Source organism: Filicampus tigris, chromosome 1 (genome assembly GCF_054856515.1).
Source record: "Filicampus tigris isolate MCC_2025a chromosome 1, RoL_Ftig_1.0, whole genome shotgun sequence".
Lineage (NCBI taxonomy): Eukaryota > Metazoa > Chordata > Actinopteri > Syngnathiformes > Syngnathidae > Filicampus > Filicampus tigris.
In genome coordinates, this window is record NC_141217.1 from 30,306,974 (window position 1) to 30,326,564 (window position 19,591).

Below are 19,591 nucleotides of genomic sequence, written 5' to 3' on the forward strand. Positions count from 1 at the left end.
CCAGATTTTGGTTCAAAAATAAGAAATCTACACTGTAAAATGTAATAATTTCACTTTACTTAAAAAAAAAAAAAAAAAAAAAGTCAGGAAACCGATTGCCTCAAAATTCCGAAATTGCAATACATTTGCATGTAAATTATGAAATACAATCCCCCCAAAATTGCAGAGGTTACTTTCCAGACCCCCTCAATAAGTGATATCCGTGATCAAGAAATACCCACTTGAAATCTCCCATGGCATGTTTTTATAGCATTTATGGCAATTATTTTCTAAGCACTTAAAATACTTCTAAAATAATACAAACACATTTAAATACACAAAATAGATTGAGAGAGAGCAAGAGCAATGGATAATACAAAAATATTGTACAAACAGTGTTATACGACCCCTCTGTTGACAGTAATCAAATCCTGTTTTTTTCCAAACTAACAAACAATCAATAATCATGGCCAAAGCTGTACATTTGAAGACGTCAATTTCTGTAGGTGTAAAAGGCAGGATTGAGGAGGATTTGACATTGTATCATCTTCAGCAAAAAACAGGCTCATCTTGAAAATTTGAATACTCTGTGAATTAACTCTTCTTTCAAATTTACAGTGTCAAACATAATCATGTGCCTTCAGTGGAATTACACCCCAAATAACAAAACACTTATAAACTGTAAAAAAAAAATAAAAATGTAGATTTAAAAAATAATTAAAATAGCGGGACTGTGGACCCGGAACCCGTGCTGCAAGGTGGTTTTACTGCATACACTCCTGAAGCGAACAAATTGCCGCATTGTGATGCCAATACACGTGCAACATGTAAATCCATCTAATGGAAATAGTAAAGCAAAATTGACGCTGACCACATCATTCAGTACCCCAGCAGACTGTAATGAGATTCAATATAAGAGTTGTATCAAAATCCTGCTTTTACAAAGACTGTGATGTTCACTTTTGATTAACACTGTCAGAAAGGTATTAATCATTAAATATGGTGGTAATATTTTGGCTGTGATGCAGAGAGCAGTTTCTAATATTGTGCCCGCCTAACAAGGTGACCAACGTGCAGTGTTGCCTTGATATGCAAGTGACTCAACGTTCGAGAGCCAAGCAACATTTTTCACTTAGACATGTACTGATATCATTGGCCCTCTCTTCATGCACAGAAAAAAATAACCTTATCTATAAAACACTCATTGGCAAGACCCCACCCTATCTTCCCTCTTTGCTCACCATGCATACAACCACCTGCACTCTCTGTTCCTCTTTGTTCCCAAGGGCCGCACTACTTTTAATCAATCTTTTCAGTTTTCTACCCCAAACCACTGGAATACTTTACAACAAATCCTAAAACTCGCATCATTAATCCAAATATCATTGTTTAAAAAGTTAGTGAAGGGATACTGTGCATAATAGCTGCACCTGTTTTGGGCCTGTTTATGAACTTTTATTCATCATATGCTATGAATATCACATTGTACAGTTATATGTACCTGTTTTTGTTTTGTTTGACTCTGCTGTCAACAGCCAGGTCAGCATTGCAAATGAGAATGCGTTCTTGATTGCTTTACCTGGATCAAGGTTAAATAAGAAACATCTCTCAGTGCGATGCAGCGCAGCACCACACAAGGTTGAGTCGAAATTTTGGTCTTTGAAAGGCGGCATTTTTAATTCAGCTTTGCTCTGACTGCGCAGGGGGTATTGTGACTGCGCCAAAAGAAAGTTCTCGAAATACAAAGCAAGAGTAGGTTTTTGTTTGTTTGTTTAGCCTTCACACCGCGTTGTGATGCTACTTTTGTTCCCCAAGTCTGGTTGTTCACTATATTATGAAGAAACTGTGACAGCAACTGTTTAAATCTCTCAACGCCTGGAGCAACAAAGAAAGCGGGGAAGCTCTACGAACCACTTGGTCCAAATATCATTTCTACTGATATTGACCAGGTGTGGATCATGATATACATTGAATTATTGCCCAGTCATACCTCAAAATATAAGCATTGTATATTTGTTTTTAGATGAGCAGGATATATTTTATGCAGTTATTGATGAGTAAAATTAATGCGGTTCTCTCTGACATCTCAAACGATGACGTAGTTCCAGTTTGGGCGCACAGAAAAACACCGATAGACTCAATATACACAAGTATTGTGCACCATTGGGCGCTGGATTCCACTGCCCCGAGCCAATAACGTTCAAACGGCAATACCGTTACAGCCGACATAATTTCCTGTTCGTCCCGATTGGCTTTTAAGATCGAGCAGAATTTTCCACATCCACTATGGCCGCCACATCAAGGGCACGTTCGGAAATTCACTCTGACACTCGTACGCTACTCTGAGAGTGGGTGTGTTCGGAGAGGCAGTGTGCACTCCTCGCCCGTTAATTTCCGAAGGCAGTCACCACTGGCGCACCGTGTCCCCAGCCAGAGCTGCTGGTTTGTGTACTGGCACTCCGTTTTTGGTGCACTCTGAATAACCAAATAACAAATTTGAGCAAAGCTCTGAGTTTCCGAATGGTCAGAGTGAATCCGGGCGCACACCGAGCGTGATTCCGAATGCGCCCGTATTTGGCAGTCGGCTGTCCTGGTTACATGCCTCGAAAACATCCGTCAGGAGGTCAAATCTCAGTATTTGGAGGAGTAGTGTAGGTTTTGTCCTGGCTGTGGAAGAGTAGACCAGCTCTTCACCCGCGAAAGGGTGCACGGAAGTTGGCCTAACCAGTCGACATGTGTTTTGTGGACTTGGAGAGGGAATTCGACCGTGTCCCTCTACATGCTCTGTGGGGGGTGCTTCAGGAGTACGGGGTACCAAACCCCCTGAAACGGGCTATTCAGTACCTGTAAAACCGGTGTCAGAGTTTGGTCCGCTTTGCCAGTGAGTCGTACTCGTTTCCAGTCTCTGTCTCCAATTTTGTTCATAACTTTTAGGGACAGAATTTCTAGGTGCAGCCGAGGTGTTGAGGGGGTCTGGCTTGGTGGCCTCAGTATCGCCTCTCGGCTTTTTGCAGACGATGTGCTACTGTTGGCTTTTTCAAGCTGCAATCTCCAACTTTCACTGGAGCGGTTTGTGTGTCAAGCGGTTGGGATGAAAATCATCACCTCCAAATCTGAGGCCATGGTCCTTAGTCGGAAAAGGGTGAAGTGGCCTCTCCAGGTTGGGGATGAGATCCTGTCCCAAGTGGAGGAGTTTAATCATTCAAATTTGGCATGGTTCCTCTGTGTGGTGTGTCAAAATTAGAAGACATTCATTTTCACTTTACAGGGACTTTTAGACAAATAAATGGAGGAATATTCTTAACCTGCTCAATGTGCCTGTTGTGGTATACAAACGAAATTGGCTTGAGTATTTGTGCTATGTGCTACAGGTCCCAATTACTAACAGATGAATGGCTGTAATTTGACCTCCGGTCTTTGACACTGATATTTGATATTTGGTTTAAAGTCTGAATCTATTGCAATTTTCCCATTAAGGAGCAAGAAAAACTGCGCATGATAAAATAGAGCCCTCTCAGCAGGAGGTGACATTCAGCTAATCAGACACTCAATCAGACAGGCAATTCCTGTCAGGCACGTTAAAAAACAACAACAAAAAAACAAAGCCAACATTATTCAGACAACAGAATTTTGTGGTGAGGTGAGTTTAAGCTCTGACTTAGTATGCAAAGACCCCAAAATAGGTTACAATGTCCCAAAATGTGATTGATAAAACTAAATGTTTAGATTTCAGCCACCACATGGTGAGCAACAGCAACAAGCATTAGTTAAAGCCTGTAAAAAGTGCGTAACGTTTTATTTTGAAACTTGCTTGGATGCAAGAAAGAGGCTTAATTTAATAGAATCACAGTGGTGTGTGTGTGGGGGGGGGTGCGCGGGTGTGTGTGTGCGCACGTGTCTCCGTGTGTGTTTTGTGTTCTTTTGGGTATAGAAATCCATTAGTGACGAGAACACCCCAGTGTTGCAGCGGGCCTTTTATGAGATGATTGCAGGTAATTGGGGCGAATATTGCACCAGGTGTGTCATAGTTTTATGGTCTGTTCAGCATCGCAAGTGCGCAACTGCACCACATTAGCAAACAACAACATGATGGGGAGTTTGAAATCTCTTCATGTCACATTTAGTGCACATTTGAACTCACATGGCCTTAATGGGTGCAGGTTGGCCTTCTCTGACAGCACATTTCGGTTTCCTGTATTGCAGTAGTGCCTAACTAATTTGTTGTTTCGATAGACTAAATCCCATGTAACTTCATCCACAGGACTGCAGGATTACCATTCATTTTCTATTGCATATATCAGAGGAGGTAGCCATGAAAAATGCTTCCCTGCTCTTGCTCGTAAAAATAAAAACACAAGTGGCTGAACGACCTTGCTTGAGGACCAATGAGGCACAATTCCTACCTAATTGTACAACAGCCCTCGAGGGCGGAATGGAAAGAAAGGTGAGATATCATCAAAAAGCTATACCGTGCAACAGTAAACACTATTCAAGCTTATAAATTGGCTGCTGTTGTTCGAGAACATTTTATGCGAGATGACATCACTGTGCTCATCCAAAGTCCAGTACAGAAATGAGCTCATTTTCTTCTTGCTCCCACTACCCTTGTCTGCTCTTACAGTATGTTTACAATGCAATGTATTGAATAAGTATGCAGATCGTCAAAGTCTTGAGCCAAACAAGCATTCGCAGATCCAAGTGTTAGAAACTCAAAATCCTGCCGAGTGCAGCTTTAAGAAATTAGTTTTCATAAAGTACAAAATTTCAGATTGTACTAGACAAATTATTTACATCAGTCGAGGCTAAAATATGAGCAATGATGGTTTACTTCATTTTTTTTTTTAATTCATTCAATCGTTTCCTTTTTTTTAACCACAGCGTCCTACATGTCTGATCCACACAGAAAGCTAGGCCTACCACCAAAAGGCAAGGGCTCACCATTCTGTCATGATTACATCTGATACTCATAGTGTCCGTTACAAACAGTGGTGACCTAGCACCAGTAATCGGCTTGATTAGTTAATGTGCCTTGGCAGAGCATGCGTGTGAACCACGTGCACAAAGCCGCGAACTGCATGAAGCTATCAGATTCACGGCCTTGTTTCATTGAAAAAAAGGCAGATTAAGGCGCATTTCAAGGCTGTTGTGTTGAGTTTAGGGCTAAATGACTTTGAAAAAAAATTGAATTCTTATTGTTTTCCTCAATATTGCGATTGCGATTTAACGTGCGATTATTTTTTCAAGGTCCTCTTCCCATGTATTTTTTTTAACAAACACAAGTAATAAAATAATCAGTATCACAACAAAAAATATCAGATATATTAAACATAAATGTTTTGGTCTTTTATGCTAAAATAAAGGCAAATGAACCATGATTGTATATGAAAGACAGTTTATTTATCTACTTCAATTACGAATACCAACCAGTTTGACTTGATCAGCGTTCACTGCGACAACTTGACAGAATTCTGCTAAACAAGTGTGACTTAACGAAACGGTAAATCATAAATCATATTACAACAATAATCTAAACTAATCTGTGGTTTTATCACTTTCACATTTCATGTTTTATGAAACTTGTGAACTGCACTTTTTAAGCACTGAATTATATTCACCACGGCTGCATTGTCTTGAGTTTAAAAGCCATGCATCACAAAAAAATACCCATATGTACTGATTCAGCCAATCAGAGCATCGGTATCATTTTGTCAGCAGCTGCCTGGCCTTTGAGTTCTGTCAGTAGAGCCATAGCACCCTGCTTGCCTTGCTGATTCACTTCCGGGATTTCTCTTCTTGTACAAAATGTAATGTTAGCGGAGTGGCATCCTGACATTGGTCTGCACTGCCATTCCAACACAGCATTAGCGGAGCCACACAAGTATACAAAAGAACACAGCAACTGCCCATAATCATGTTCATTACAAAACAAGAGCTAAAAAAAGTCACCAATGTAAAAGGGCTGAGATGTTAATGCACATTTGTACAACAATATGCTCATGCAGTCGGAACATTTGACGGTCACTTTCAACTCATGACAAGTTTGTTTTTACCATAAAGGCACCTTTGTTTCAGTGTTAAAATGGGAATGTACTTTACGGCAGCTTCAGCATCATCGTCGTTGTTGCGAATCCTCATGAGTACACATTGTTACATTGTTTTGTACAATATGTTTGTGTTCATTAAGCACGCTGTCTCTTAATAATGTTTCAGTGTGTTTGTATCGTTTATCGTGTTTAAAGACCTTAAAAAATAACAAGCTTTAGGTGTATTTCTATCTCACGGATTTTACTTAATGCAGGATTTCCTGTATAGTGTTCCCTCAATTTATAGCCCATGTATCATTTGATACATCTCATGATCCCCGCGATAGGTGAATTAAAGCAAAGTACAGGTTGACCGATTTACGCCTCTATTAAGCCATCAAGAACCCCCACAGACAGTTTACACCCTTCTAAATAAATACTTGTTGTTACCCTTAAAAAATGAACTTTTAAAATGTTAAATGAAGAATAAATGCCGGCGCTGCAAATTCTTGTAGCCACTTTCGGTGGAAGTTCTTCTTGGAAGAAGAAGAAGGAGAAGAAGAAGAAGAAGAAGAACAAGAACAAGAACAAGAACAAGAAGAGTCGTGGACTTACTGCGCCAAAAGGCGCATTAGCCCACCAGAATTGTGATGCGGGATTCTGGTTAAGGTAGGCAATTTTTGCTTCAAATAACCGAACGAAGCAACACTATACATAAAAAATAAACCCTACTGACCGACCAAAATGAAGCAGAGGTTTTTGTTGTGTTTTTTTCCCTCCAAATTACAGCCTTTGCTGTGTGAAAATTGCATTCTACTACATTGTGACATCGATTTGAATTTGAAAGATTGTTCAGCCCTGGATAAGATGCAGTCTGGAGTGATGACAGCATCTGTTGAGTTTATGTTTGGACTGTAGATTTTTACAGTACTACATGTACGAACAAAGTGTGTATGAGAGGGTGCATGGGTGTAGTAAGGTGGCAGTATCTATCTAACTATATATGTAGTAGTCCTTTTCTTTCAAGCGTGTGTGTGGGTAATTCGGGGTCAAGGCCCCCCATGCAGAGAGAAGTCCACAGGTAGACCCCGCTTACACCCGTTAGGGTCAGAGTGCCCCCTGGTGGTTGTTGCAACACCCATCGACCCCCCCACCCCCACCACTTCAGATTAGCTGGTAAATAGAATGCTGTAAAAATGCAAAATGGACGCTTTTTACACAAACCAAGCGGGGAGTGTAAGTGTGATTCATTCCATCAACACCAGAGCACACTGAAATCTCATCTCCGAGGTGGTGGCTCGGACTGGAGGCTGCATCATCCCACGCAAAACGCACCCCCCGCCCCCCACCCTCCACGCTATGCAGCCATTATAAGTGGATGTTGTTTTTCATTGGGTGCAATGTGCTAACTCAAAAGGGCATTAAAATGAAGTGGTTGGCTTGTGTCGATGGATTTACCTTACGCCAGTAGGGAACAAAAAACGTCGCAATAATAGGTACAATAAAAGGTGCCGTTGACTCACCAACTCCGATTTTCTCCTCTTCGGTAGGGATCCACATATTTGGTTATTTGCTCCACATTGTGTCGATGTCAGCAGATGAGGTTGGCTTGAGAAAATGAGATGAAGAGGCCGAGGACGATGTTGTTCCGACTACATGTCTCCACTAGAATTCTGTCGTCGGTGTGCGCAGTAATGGTGGCGAGGAGGAAAGAGCATCAAAGATCACCGCTTTAGTTCTTCAATTATTATTATTATTATTCTTATTATTATTATTATTATTATTACTATTATTATTATTTCCCGGCGTGTGCCTCCAGTCTGATGCAGTCTCCGTGACCAGGTTGTGAACGCGCACACACGCAAGTGTCTCGCGGCTTCCACAAAGGTGTTATTCCATCCGCAGTTTGAGTCGGACGCAGGTAGCTTTCAAAATCTTCTCATCCGGTGGCCTTTTTAGAAAGGGAGAAAAGGAGTCTTCTAGAGTCCACAGATGAGCCGCGAGGGGATGACAATAAGACGCTAATTAGCGTCGAGGTCGCAACATAGCTAGGTACGAGTTGGCGCAAGAGGACTCGAGAGGAGGCTGCAATGTAGTGTAAGATGCGCCATCTTCGTGCGGGTCACGTGACTCGTTTTGTCAACACCGATGTGTCAAGCGGATGCGAATGTTTTCTCTCTCTCTCTCTCTCTAGCTATCTCTCTCTCCCTCTCTCTCTGCAGTTCCTCCTCCCGCTTGCCTACCCCTAGCTCCCTCCTGCCAGTGGGCGCAGGCCACGATGCACCGCCCCCTCCACGGCCCCCCTGGGTGCTACATGCCAGGCTCATGCGTGTGTGCGTGTGTGTATTGGGGTGGGGGGTGGGGGGGGGATTCAGTACCTCCCAGTTGAGTCATTTCAATTACATTGCATGCCATCAGTACAATCCTTTGTCGTGCTGTAACGTGATTTGGACAATGGTGCCAGCCGCGTCCGCTTCTATACTGGATTGGAATAGCATATGCATGGACATATAGCACAGACAGACAGACGGTCAGTCAGCCAGTCAGTCAGACAGACAGACAGATAGATAGAAAGATAGATAAAACTAGAGGTGGCTTGCACCTATGCCATAATCATATTGATAAATAATAATACATCCATTCATCTTCTTCTGCTTATCTGAGGTTTCATCGCGAGGGCAGCAGCTTATCCAAGTCTTCTCAGCCACTTGGTCCATCTCTTCTGGGGGGGGATCTCGTGACAGTCAGCCAGAAGACATAGTCTCTCCAGGGTGTCCTGGCTCGTCCCCAGGCCTTATTCCCAATGAGACTTACCCAGAACACTACACCTGGAAAGCGTCCAGGAGGTATACTGATCAGATGCCCACGCCACCTCCTCTGTTTTGATGCGGAAGAGTAGCGTTTCAGCCCTGAGTGCGAGTGAAAGTATAGTCGGACTTGCCGACGGATGAGTAGTTATTTCCATTTGTTTCTTTTGAGATTCAAAGACATGAATCCATACCTTTCAACCCTGGGCTGTGCTGAATCTTACAACAATTGTTATTTGCCCGTACATTTTTGGATTTAATCTTACACAGTATCCAGATATAATCTTTCACAGTGTTTATCGCTCAACGGGGGGGAGCAGGGAGGTTGCGTCGGGGTGGCTTGGAGGAACTTTGCTCGTGAATGTCGGCCGAAGTTTGCAGTCGGAATCGCTAACGGATTCGGATTAAAGTCGAAATGGGCAAGACGAGATCGGTCGAGCAAAAAACGAGTTTTAATTTTTTTTTCCCCGTACAAAAATTGTTATACGGCGTACACAATTTGAAATGATCAAAAAACGTATAAAATACGGGGAAAACGTACAAGTTGACAGGTATGTGAATCCATTTAGGCTTCATGTTGTGGAATATGCTGATTACCATCAACTCAACTTCATGAACCCTTTGTCTTAATTTACACAGATGCCTGAAATGGATAATAAACACACGCCGGGCTGACCTCACAATCCAACGTATCAGAAAAAAGAAGCTCTGTTCCGAGCACTTTGAGTCCACAAGACCACGTGTCCAAAAGACATACATGCATCCAGACTGCTTCCAAGTGCCATCCCTACCATTGTCAATTGTCCTAATCCACTGCCACCATTGGGAAGTAAGCGAGTAAACTGCCAACTACTCGCGTCTCAGTGATACCAGAAAAGAAGCTGAAGACTTCACAATTACCCACTGATAATGATACAGTACTTGCAGAAGCTAGCTAGCTAACTCCAACGGAATGTCATTCGTGTTCAGCATGTGAGTTTGTACAAACTAAATTGGATGATGCACTAGCACAAGCTGATGAAATCAGAAAATCAGTGAAGATCTTGAGCTATAAAGTGGAGAGCATCAGCATACTCAAACAGACTCAAGGAGACCAAAAGACTTCTCCGGGATGCCATTTCTGATTCGAAATTGCAAACGGATTCTATGACTGAAGAACTATTGTCCAAAACTTCCTCTTGTACCTGCAGGATTACTTAACATTACGATGAAAAAACAACATACTTATGGAAAAAGCATCAGGAAGTGCTAGAAATCTGTCTTGCTCTATTTTCCCAAAGCTCCTCAACAGATTCCATCTTCCCGAATTCAGGATTCCTGCTACCATCTCCATTTACTTTACGCAGGAAGTACTCGGATGTTCTAAATGGTGTTGGATTATGCCCAAAATTGTTGGACAATGGACATGCTGAAGGACCAAGAGAAACATGTGACTTTTTCATTGAATGGCATGAGCATAAAACCGGCTCTTGAATACAAGGAAGAAGTTGATTTGGTAATTGGTCATGTTGATCATGGGAAATATGGATAATCATCGCAGGTTGCTGACCAGTGTATCACTCTGATGGTGAGAGGCATGACACTGAAGTGGAAGCAGATCATTGGGTACTACGTCACAAAGCATTCTGTTGAATCAACACTTCTGGACTGTATTATAAATGATGCATTACATCAGTGTTTTTCAACCTTTATTGAGCCAAGGCACATATTTCACATCGGAAAACGTCGCATGGCACATCGCTTAACAAAACCATTCGCAAAAACTGGCTATTGGGTTATGTACCTTCTGTCAAATTATAAATTAGAAAGTAGATTTTTTCTTGTCATAACAATTGACATTGGATAATATCCCACAGAACACGATCTCTCGCGGCATACTAATTGAGAATCACTGCATTACAGGCAGTAAAGCCAGTGGGATTGACTGTTGATGTGATAGTCATGGACCAATAGCCTTCGCAGTCGAAATGAATACAAAGTAAAGATGTAAGTAATGAGAAGCCATGCATTGTGCATAATGAAAAAATCGTACATCATTCCTGATTCACCCCATCCTATTGAAAATTTGAGGAACAATATGCAAGGACAAGTTTGAGTCGGATGGACAGGAAAAGGTAGCGTAATGGGAACATTTACAGAAGTTGTACAAGATTGACAGCCGAAATGCCATAAAATTTTGGAATTTGTCAAGTACACACTTCCCTCTTCCATAAGGAAAGAAAATGAAAGTAATTTTGGCTATGCAGATGTTTTCGCACACTGGCGCATCAGCAATGATGAAATGTGTGGGGACACACTCAAATGCCTTTTCCAAGTCCCCAAAACACATGTTGACTGATGATTGGGAGAATTCCCATGCACCCTCCAGGCCCTTGCCAAGAGTGTAGAGCTGGTCCACTGTTTCCTGGTTAAGACGAAAACTACATTGCGCCTTCTGAAGTTGAGATTCAACTGCCTGACGAACACTCCTCTCCAGCACCAGGGAGGCTGAGGACTGTGATTCCACTGTAGTTGGAACACACACTCTGGTCCCGCCTCTTAAAAACAGGGACCACCACCCTGGTCTGCCCAACTGTCCCCAATGTCCAAGCGATGTTGTAGAGGTGTGTCAACCAGGACGACCCCACAACGTCCAGAGCCTTTAGGTCTCTGGGCGGCTCTCATCCACCCCCATCGCCTTGTTACCGAGGAGCTTTGTATCCACCTCAGTGACCACAACCCCAGAGAAAGGAGAGCCTGCCTCAGAGACCCCAGACTCTGTTTTTTTTATGGGAAGGCATGTTGGTGAATTTGAGGTTTTCAAAATATTCTCCCCACGGGTCACAATATCCCGAGTCGAGGTCAGCAGCACCCAATCCCCACTATACACGGTGTTGAAGGGGCACTGCTCCCCCCTCCTGAGACGCCGGATGGTGGACCAGAATTTCCTCAAAGCCGTCCAGAGGTCGTTCTACATGGCTTCACAGAACACGTTCCTCCTGATCACGCCCTTCTTGGTCACACCGTCCTTGCTCATGTGAACATTGAAGTTCCCAAGCAGAACAATGGAGTCCCCGGCAGGAGTACTCTGGGGCTCCTTCCCTGTCAGATAGGAAGCATCCCTAGAGCCAGTTTCTGTAGCCAGGGATCGGGCCAAGGACCTCACCTTCGGCCAACGTCCAACTCACACTACACCTAACCCCTTTTACCACTCCCATATTTGATGAGTCCATGGGAAGGGGGACCTATGTTGTCTATGCGTGCATTGCCTGGCCGGGGGGGGCCTATGGGTGCAAGCCCGCCCAACAGACGTTCGCCATCAAGACCCACCTTCAGGCTTGGCTACAGAGGGGGTTCCTGGTGACTCATGTTCAGGCAAGGAAAATTGCTGTCAAACAATTTTACTCATTCTCATGGTCTTTGAGCTGTGCTTTGTTTGGTCCCTTACCTATAGGACCTGTTTGCTATGGGCGACAGGGGCATTAGCCCCAGACAATTGAGCTCATCTTAAATCTTAAATGTTTTTAAACGCTTGCCCAGTGATAGAAGAGCAGCCTGGTATTAGCTAGCTACCAACTTTGTTTTTCATAAAACACAAAAAGGACTTCGCTAGTTACCTTAACGGGAATTAATTTTTGTGCTGCCAAATGCGAAGTCACTTAACCAATTTTAATGTCCAGTTATGTTAAAAATATGAACCATATCACATTAAAATCATAAAATGTGATACTGATTTTTTTTTTTTTTTTGTATCGCAGCAACTTACTTCCGTAGTTTTGTCGCATGGAAATAAATAGCAAAACTTTTAACGCCATTAGATTTTAACTTGTCGTTAATGCTATGGTACAAAATCAAAACATCCAATATGACATGTTCTTTATGATAGAACAATTGCAGCATTTAAAAAAAATGGTGGCATTGTGTATTTGATATATTTATTGACTGGGTTATATAAACCTATCCCAATACTGAATGGGATTATCAATATTAAAAAAAAAAAAAAGCTTTTATTTTTAGCAGTCTCCATGACTAAAATGTCATATTTGTCACAGGCAATTGGCCAAGCTCCAACACAAGCTTGTTTTTTTTTCAACACCTTTTACAATTTTGAGTGCATCTATTCTGCTGATCGCCCACACCACCCCCCACTGATTAATCGCACCATCACATTAAGCACTTGGCAACAGCAAGGCTTCATACGTCGGGTAACATCATTTGCTTACAACGGATCACTCTGTCGCATGCTTTATAAACTACTTGGTAGATTTCTCAACACACGCTTCGAAACATCAGCGCAATTTGTCCCATGTCTTTCCAAACATGCTTCATGAATAACTTTCTGGATTTCCTGAATTCGCTGCAATCTAGGTAATTAGATGCGACAATATCACAGTTCTGATACTACCTCCAAAAGGTGGAAAATTAGCAGGTTGACTTGGTATCCTCCTGCCTACATTGTGCTGCTGTTTCCTGTGTTCAGGCAGTTTTTTTAATGCTTCTTTATGGGTAAGATGCAAGTAGAACACTGAATTTCATCATTTTTGTTTCTTTATTATTTCAACGTATTGATGGAGCTGTCATACTCTAATCCCATCAGCTAAATAAATGCATTTGTATTATTTTCTAATCCAAACTCATGTCCTCATCGTCGTCCTTTTTGTCTTTGGAGTCTCCGCCCTGCTCAGACTTTGTGTCAGTCTCCATTGCTTTTGCGAACGCCTCCAGATCTGCGGACAAAGTGGAAAAGAAAAACAGAAATTCTGCTTTTAAAAATGATAATGTTCCTTTTGGTTGACACTGGCCAGGATGTATTATGTGATTTAAAAACATCGGATTGTAGTTGTACAACTGCACTGTGTAAATTTTGCTGTTGGAAATGCGTTACTACTAATCCCTAGCAGTGATAAAGTGCGATGTCACTGACCTCCATTGTTGGCAGCATCCACAGCCTCTGTGGGTAACCCAAACTGGTTCATGAGTGGCCCCAACTGCCCTGATGCCAGAGCGCTGCTAAACATGCTCATAGCCTGCATGGAGCAAAACCAAACAAAGATCTTTAGGATTTAGGATAACTAGAGAACATGTGCGTGAAATGATTTGATGTTGATTCAAATACGTAGTTATGTATGTATGAAAACAATTGTTTTTTAAGACAAATTTCTTGAGAATACATAAAAGTTAAGGATGTAACAGTACTGTAAACATTTTGGCTTTCAAAGTCTCAGAATAATGCCATAGCATGTGACAATATCCAAACGAGAACTTCGAATACTCTTTGTCAATGTACAGTAGTTTTTTTAGTGGCGCTATTGAGTGGGCTGATTAGAGAAGTGAAACACTGCCCTCTGATGTCAATTTTGTGCAGGCGAATCGGGGAACTTTTTGCTTTCAAGATTTGTGATTGCAGAAGCAAAGTAGGTGAGCCTTAAAATGTGACCCCCTATTTTGCACAAGTTACATTTTGCGTTACAATTCAAAGACACTGAATAGAAAACAATTTACTTTTATTCCTACTGAAAAACATGTTCCCATTGTCAAAAGACAATGTTTTAAATATTACCTGGTTTCCAGTTGCTACACTGAATGGTTGCATTGTCCCCAGTTTCAAAATACACTCATTACTGGTACTCAGGTATGATATAAGACTGGCCAAACTGCTAAGATGCTAAAAGAAAAAAGGAAGAAAAAAAAAAAGGAACACTTTGCCTGCTGAAACTGCGGCGAGCTAAGCGTGTTGTGGAGCTCGTCCGTGCTCTGGAGCAGGGACTCCCCGCTGGGCAAGAAGGGCATCAGCCTCTGCTGCACGTCGGGGTTGGCCAGGATGGGAGCCATCACCTCTGGCGTCAGGGCAGTGGCCAGGTCCACTGTGGGGAAACAAACTGGGCTTACAATTGCATTTGTTTTTCTTACCCAGTCTTACGCTCTCTTGCAGTTTATCTGGAACATCTCTATCTTTTGAAAGTACGCATACACCTTTTCACCATGACATGACACATGTTGAAGGTTGGCAAAAACTGTTTACCAACTCGTCTGCGTCATGGAAATGTAATTGAATGATTTTTAAACTTCTTTCAAGTTTGTATGCGAGAAAATGTCTTTCACAAATCTGATCAAGGTTACGTTGAGTAATGTTATATTAACGCATCGCCAACGTTTGTCGGGATTTTGACGTCACTTTGGAGATTTTCCCCAAAATATTATTTCACACGCTATAGGGAAAAACTTGTGAATAGCTAATTTTTCCCCTTTTAATTTTGTCAGAAAATGTGGACTGAAAAGTTTTCCTTCACTTCAACAGATCATCTTTTCACCACATGCCTAAACAGAGTGTTATCAAAATTTCAATATTTACATGGTCCAATTTTCCATGACTTCTGAATACTCAACTGCAAGATTAATTCTGTATATCGCTGGCATCAGGCGAGTACCTCCGAAATTCATCAATTTTCAGAAGACCACAAAACGGAATGTTTGTTCAACCATTAACATTACGTCGTCAAAGAGAATAAGCCATTTTTAACACTTTAGATTCGTCAACAATTTGTAAAATATGTATTTTTTTATTTATATAAAATCAATGTACATCAATATCCAATATGAAACACTTAAGTCGTGATATACTTTTCAGTCATATCGCCCATCCCTAGGTTAGTGTCTTGAAGACAGGGCATTGAATTTTTGCGCATCTCAGGGGTATTAATGACATGACATTACTGTACATCTTTGAAGGTTTGTCAATAAAAATGCTGATATAAAAAAAAAAAAAAGTGTGTACACACAAACACATTTGCCTCAATTTGAGCCTGGAAAAAAAACCTCATGAAGTTCAAGTACTCCTGTGACCTCCTCACCTCCTGTGCCGCCGGCAGGCACGTTCATGGTTGCCAGGATGCTCTGCAGGTCTCTCAGCTGGATGGGCTGTGTAGGGTTGCTCGCCGTGGACCCCGCTGCCGCGGACGACACAGCGGGGGTGGGTGTGGGCGGGGTGCTTGCGGGCGGGGAGGCTGCAGAGGCGGCAGAGGGATTGACAGGCGCGGCAGATGCCTGCGAGGCGCTGAGGCGACTGGCGGTAGATGTCGAGGTGGGCGTGACCACAGTAGAAGGGCTGAAAGCAGATGGAGACGAGAAAAAAAGGGGGGAAGGGGGGGGGGGGGCTTTTAGCATCCTTTGACCAGCCTAATTACATTTATAAACAATATTTGGATATAAGGCTTGGACACCTTGTGGAAGAGTTGCTGGCAGCAGGAACGCTACTGCTGCTGCTGCTACTGCTGCTACTGCCCAAGAGGTTAGCTAACCCTGGGCCAGCGAGTGCACCGAGACCACCTGCGAGTGGAACCGACAGCTCCATTTGTCACTCGACATCACAAAAATCCTTCTAGCATCACTCAATTGCCATCATACATACCGATGCCGCCGAGTCCAGCTGGGCCGATCAGCTGCATGAGCTGGTTGTGGCTCATATTACCCAGAAGGCTCTGCAGACCACCCTCGCCTTTGCATGAGAGCAGATGTCACAGGTTGCATTATGAGGTGGCAAACGTACACCCTGTACTTACATTTAAGTACAGAAACTTGTGTATTCAAAAAGTAAAGTAAAAGTAGCATTGATTTGGCTCCTGTACTTAAAGATCCTAGACCATCAACATCTATTTTCCCATTCTTTTACAGTACCTTATTACAACAAAACTATTTACTGTTTCCTAAAAATATATTAACACAATTGAGTTGCATGTCTCGTTCCAAAAATGAATTAGCCACCTCTTGCTGTGTCAGATGTGTGAACAGCTAGTTTAGCACACTTCTCCAGGGCAGTATTATTTTGACTAACGTTGCAGCTGCAGCACAGCGATATGGAGATGACTGTTTCGCCGGTGGCTCTCCTATGACCCGTTTGGCCACCACTCCAGTCAAATTGTGTTGGTGCTTGCAGGTAACGTAACTGGTTCAGTTGCTTTATGTAGCCACAAACGGTAACGCGCGACATCTGTTGATATCTATACCGCTGATGCCCCGAAACGCTCTCGGTCTCACCGTCTCTGTGCAGACCCTTGGCACAGCACAGCATGCACCATTATATTTACGATGATGTCCTGCTCCCGCTGCTTAAAAAAAAAAAAAAAAACCTAGAGGAAACACTGGCCTGCTTACTTCAGTATGCGCTCTGCTTTATCCGTCTATTTTCAAGGTTAAAGCAAACTGACCACCAGAAAGAGCATATGACATTAAAAATTTACTGTGATTTTTTTTTTTGCGCAACAATAACAAAGCCAATGTTAGTTTGTATGTATACTCTGCATGAGTGTTACCTCCAAGGGCGGACAGATCATGTCCTCCACTGCCACCGCTACCCAAAGCGCCAGCCATGGGCGGGTTGTTGAGATACTCGTTCACTTTGCGACAGTACTCCTCATCCTTGTCAGTCTTGGCCTCCTGAAATAAAAACAGACATTTATGCAACACGTGTGCGTGGATGTTTTGGGGGAAGATACCACCAGGAAATATACCTGCATCCAGAAGAAAAGCCTTTTGGAGCCTGCTTTGAACTTCAGTACGTAGACGCGTCCGGTGGTGCACTGGCTAACGCGTTTGAATTCACAGTCATCAGGGAAGATGATCAGGTCCTGCATTTGAGCATGTAGCCAAGATTAAAACCCTTTCATGCATTAGCCACAATGGTGGACAGCTATTCTAAAGCGGTGTTCTGTTTGCACAAGTCTCTTTACATTAGTCACTACAGTGGATGCTCAGGTGCCATCCCATACAGTATGTTGCCACCCAGCATTTGGAGCTGCACAAAAAGTCCACAAACATGGAACACAATATATCTGCCCTTTCCTTCCATTCAAGGAGCTCCTTTTAAGGAACCACCTGCCATAACAATGACCGACCAGCAAGTGGCAGTGTATGGGATGATACACTGTAGTGATTGATGTGCAACTTTGACAAAAAGACTCATACATGTAGAAGTAGTCAGCTTTTGAATAGCTGTCAACTGTTCAGAGTTTCATTTTTTTAGTAAGCAGTCCAAACACTAAAAAGATTTTTTGAAATGTTTATATATAACACTGTTCAATTATTTTAACAAGAGATGCAAGTAAACTTTGAGATTATTTCTTAGCACTGATTCCAAATCTGCCCTCGTTTTTTGTCTAGCACATCAGGTTTTCCTAATAGTAATAACAGTAATACAATATGTAATATAGTAATACATTTACTAATAGTTATGAATTAAGGGTTAGGTTTAGCAACAGGTGTTTTTTTTTTTTACCTGAGATGCTACAGCTGTAAATTACAACGCATGATAAAATTCGTATTGCACAAGCTTTGATAGGTCAAACCTAAAACCACAAAATGAAAATATCTGAAAACCTATGTGCCAGGGAGGAAAAAAGGAAAGCTGTTTTTGAAATCAGTGTAAAAAATACATTAAGGGACACAAACCTATCTCTAAAATTTGCTGTTGACCAATGTAATGGGTGCCAGGTTAATTTCCCTCTTAGTTTCAATCGTGGTGGCTTGCTTGCTTAAACGTTTACTGAGGTTACTAAGAGAATGCTTGCGCCTTTTTAAGTAAAAATGACGTAGGGCGTAAGTGTCTATTAGGAGAAAGGTCTTGAAAACATGTTCCCGATGGAAGAATGGAAACCACGTACATCGTCCACATTGCCAGTGGTGCGATCCTTCCAGCAGAAGTGGATGAGGGAGTCGTCCGTCTGCTGAATGTAGACTTGACCTTTGCGCTTGTCGGGCGTCACCGTACTACCCTTCATGGTCATTTTACCAGCTCGAAACTCCACCAGGTACTTGCTGGAGGAGCCGCGAGAGCCAGACACCATGCTGGGGAACAAAGCTCCAGAAGCCATAATGATGATGATGAAGATGTTGTTGAAGGAAAGACGTCGACTACTGCGGGGAACACAAGACGTAGAAACACTCTTACGTGCCCAACCCAAAGACTGCTGCTATTGATCAGGAATGACAGCATTTAAAGTAAGAGAAATGTCGTTGTGTATGCCTTTACCACGTAACCTAAAAGCTTTTTGTTTTAAAATATTCTATTTTTCGACTACACTCGCATAGGATGACGCTGCATCTTCGAAGCCAGACGACTGTTCTCAACTCTGTGTTCACAACGAACAATATGTGTATTCAAGTTGCATTCTTGAAATTGTAACAAACGACATTTTGGTGCAAAATAAATCCAAAAGGTGTTTTAAAAAGAGATTTTTACTTACGGTTGTACGGTTGTTGTGCGTGATCAAAAACGGAAGAGCGGCCGATGTGAGTGAGCTTGATTATGATTGGTTTGCATGGTCACGTGCTAAATAAAATGTGATTGGTGGAGACAATCTCGTTGGTTGAGCTGAGCAAGAAGGACTATGATTGGAGAATATGGTCACGTGCTTCACTGCGATTGACCGATTTATCTTATTTCGTGTTAAACGTGGCTCACACGGCAGGATTTTAAAATTGTCGGCCGACTTCCAAACTCTGAGAGACACCACACGTGACGAGAAATCACGCGTATTATAGATTTGAACGTACCGTGTGTGGTGTGTAGCCACACGGCCATATCAACACATCACACACCAACCATTCATTTACAGATATTGGCACGTCAGACGGAAAATCTCGCGAACACCCTCGAGATTAAACGAGACTTCGGGAGTGAACAAACATCTCGATGAAAAGGCAGATGGGGTCTCAGGCCGTGTCTTGACGGTGGCGCTAGTTTGTGAAATATTTTTTGGCGAAAAAAAGGCGACACAAAAAGAAAAGACGCTCAGTTGCGCCATGACT

General features: G+C 42.4%; 2 protein-coding genes across 3 annotated transcripts in view; both read right to left on the minus strand.

Moving 5' to 3' along the window:
* The window catches only part of dock3 (dedicator of cytokinesis 3), a 65,495-nt gene extending 57,289 nt beyond the window's left edge, over positions 1-8,206 (minus strand). Inside the window, exon 1 of one of the 2 annotated variants that reach the window (XM_086031075.1) lies at positions 7,526-8,206. In XM_086031075.1, the coding sequence (XP_085887201.1) occupies positions 7,526-7,562 (37 nt within the window). In that variant the 5' untranslated portion in view covers positions 7,563-8,206. The remainder of the gene's footprint in view (positions 1-7,525) is intronic. The other variant, XM_086031067.1, reaches the window with a different exon arrangement.
* Positions 8,207-13,318: 5,112 nt separating this feature from the next.
* Positions 13,319-19,196, minus strand: adrm1 (ADRM1 26S proteasome ubiquitin receptor). Its single transcript, XM_086031187.1, has 10 exons — positions 19,027-19,196; positions 18,445-18,697; positions 17,296-17,412; positions 17,098-17,221; positions 16,197-16,283; positions 16,009-16,114; positions 15,640-15,893; positions 14,495-14,652; positions 13,713-13,815; positions 13,319-13,515 (listed from the first exon to the last, which is right to left on the minus strand). The coding sequence occupies exons 2-10, from the start codon at positions 18,652-18,654 to the stop codon at positions 13,412-13,414; spliced, it is 1,263 nt and encodes a 420-aa protein (XP_085887313.1). The 5' UTR covers positions 18,655-18,697; positions 19,027-19,196; the 3' UTR covers positions 13,319-13,411.
* Positions 19,197-19,591: the final 395 nt, after the last annotated feature.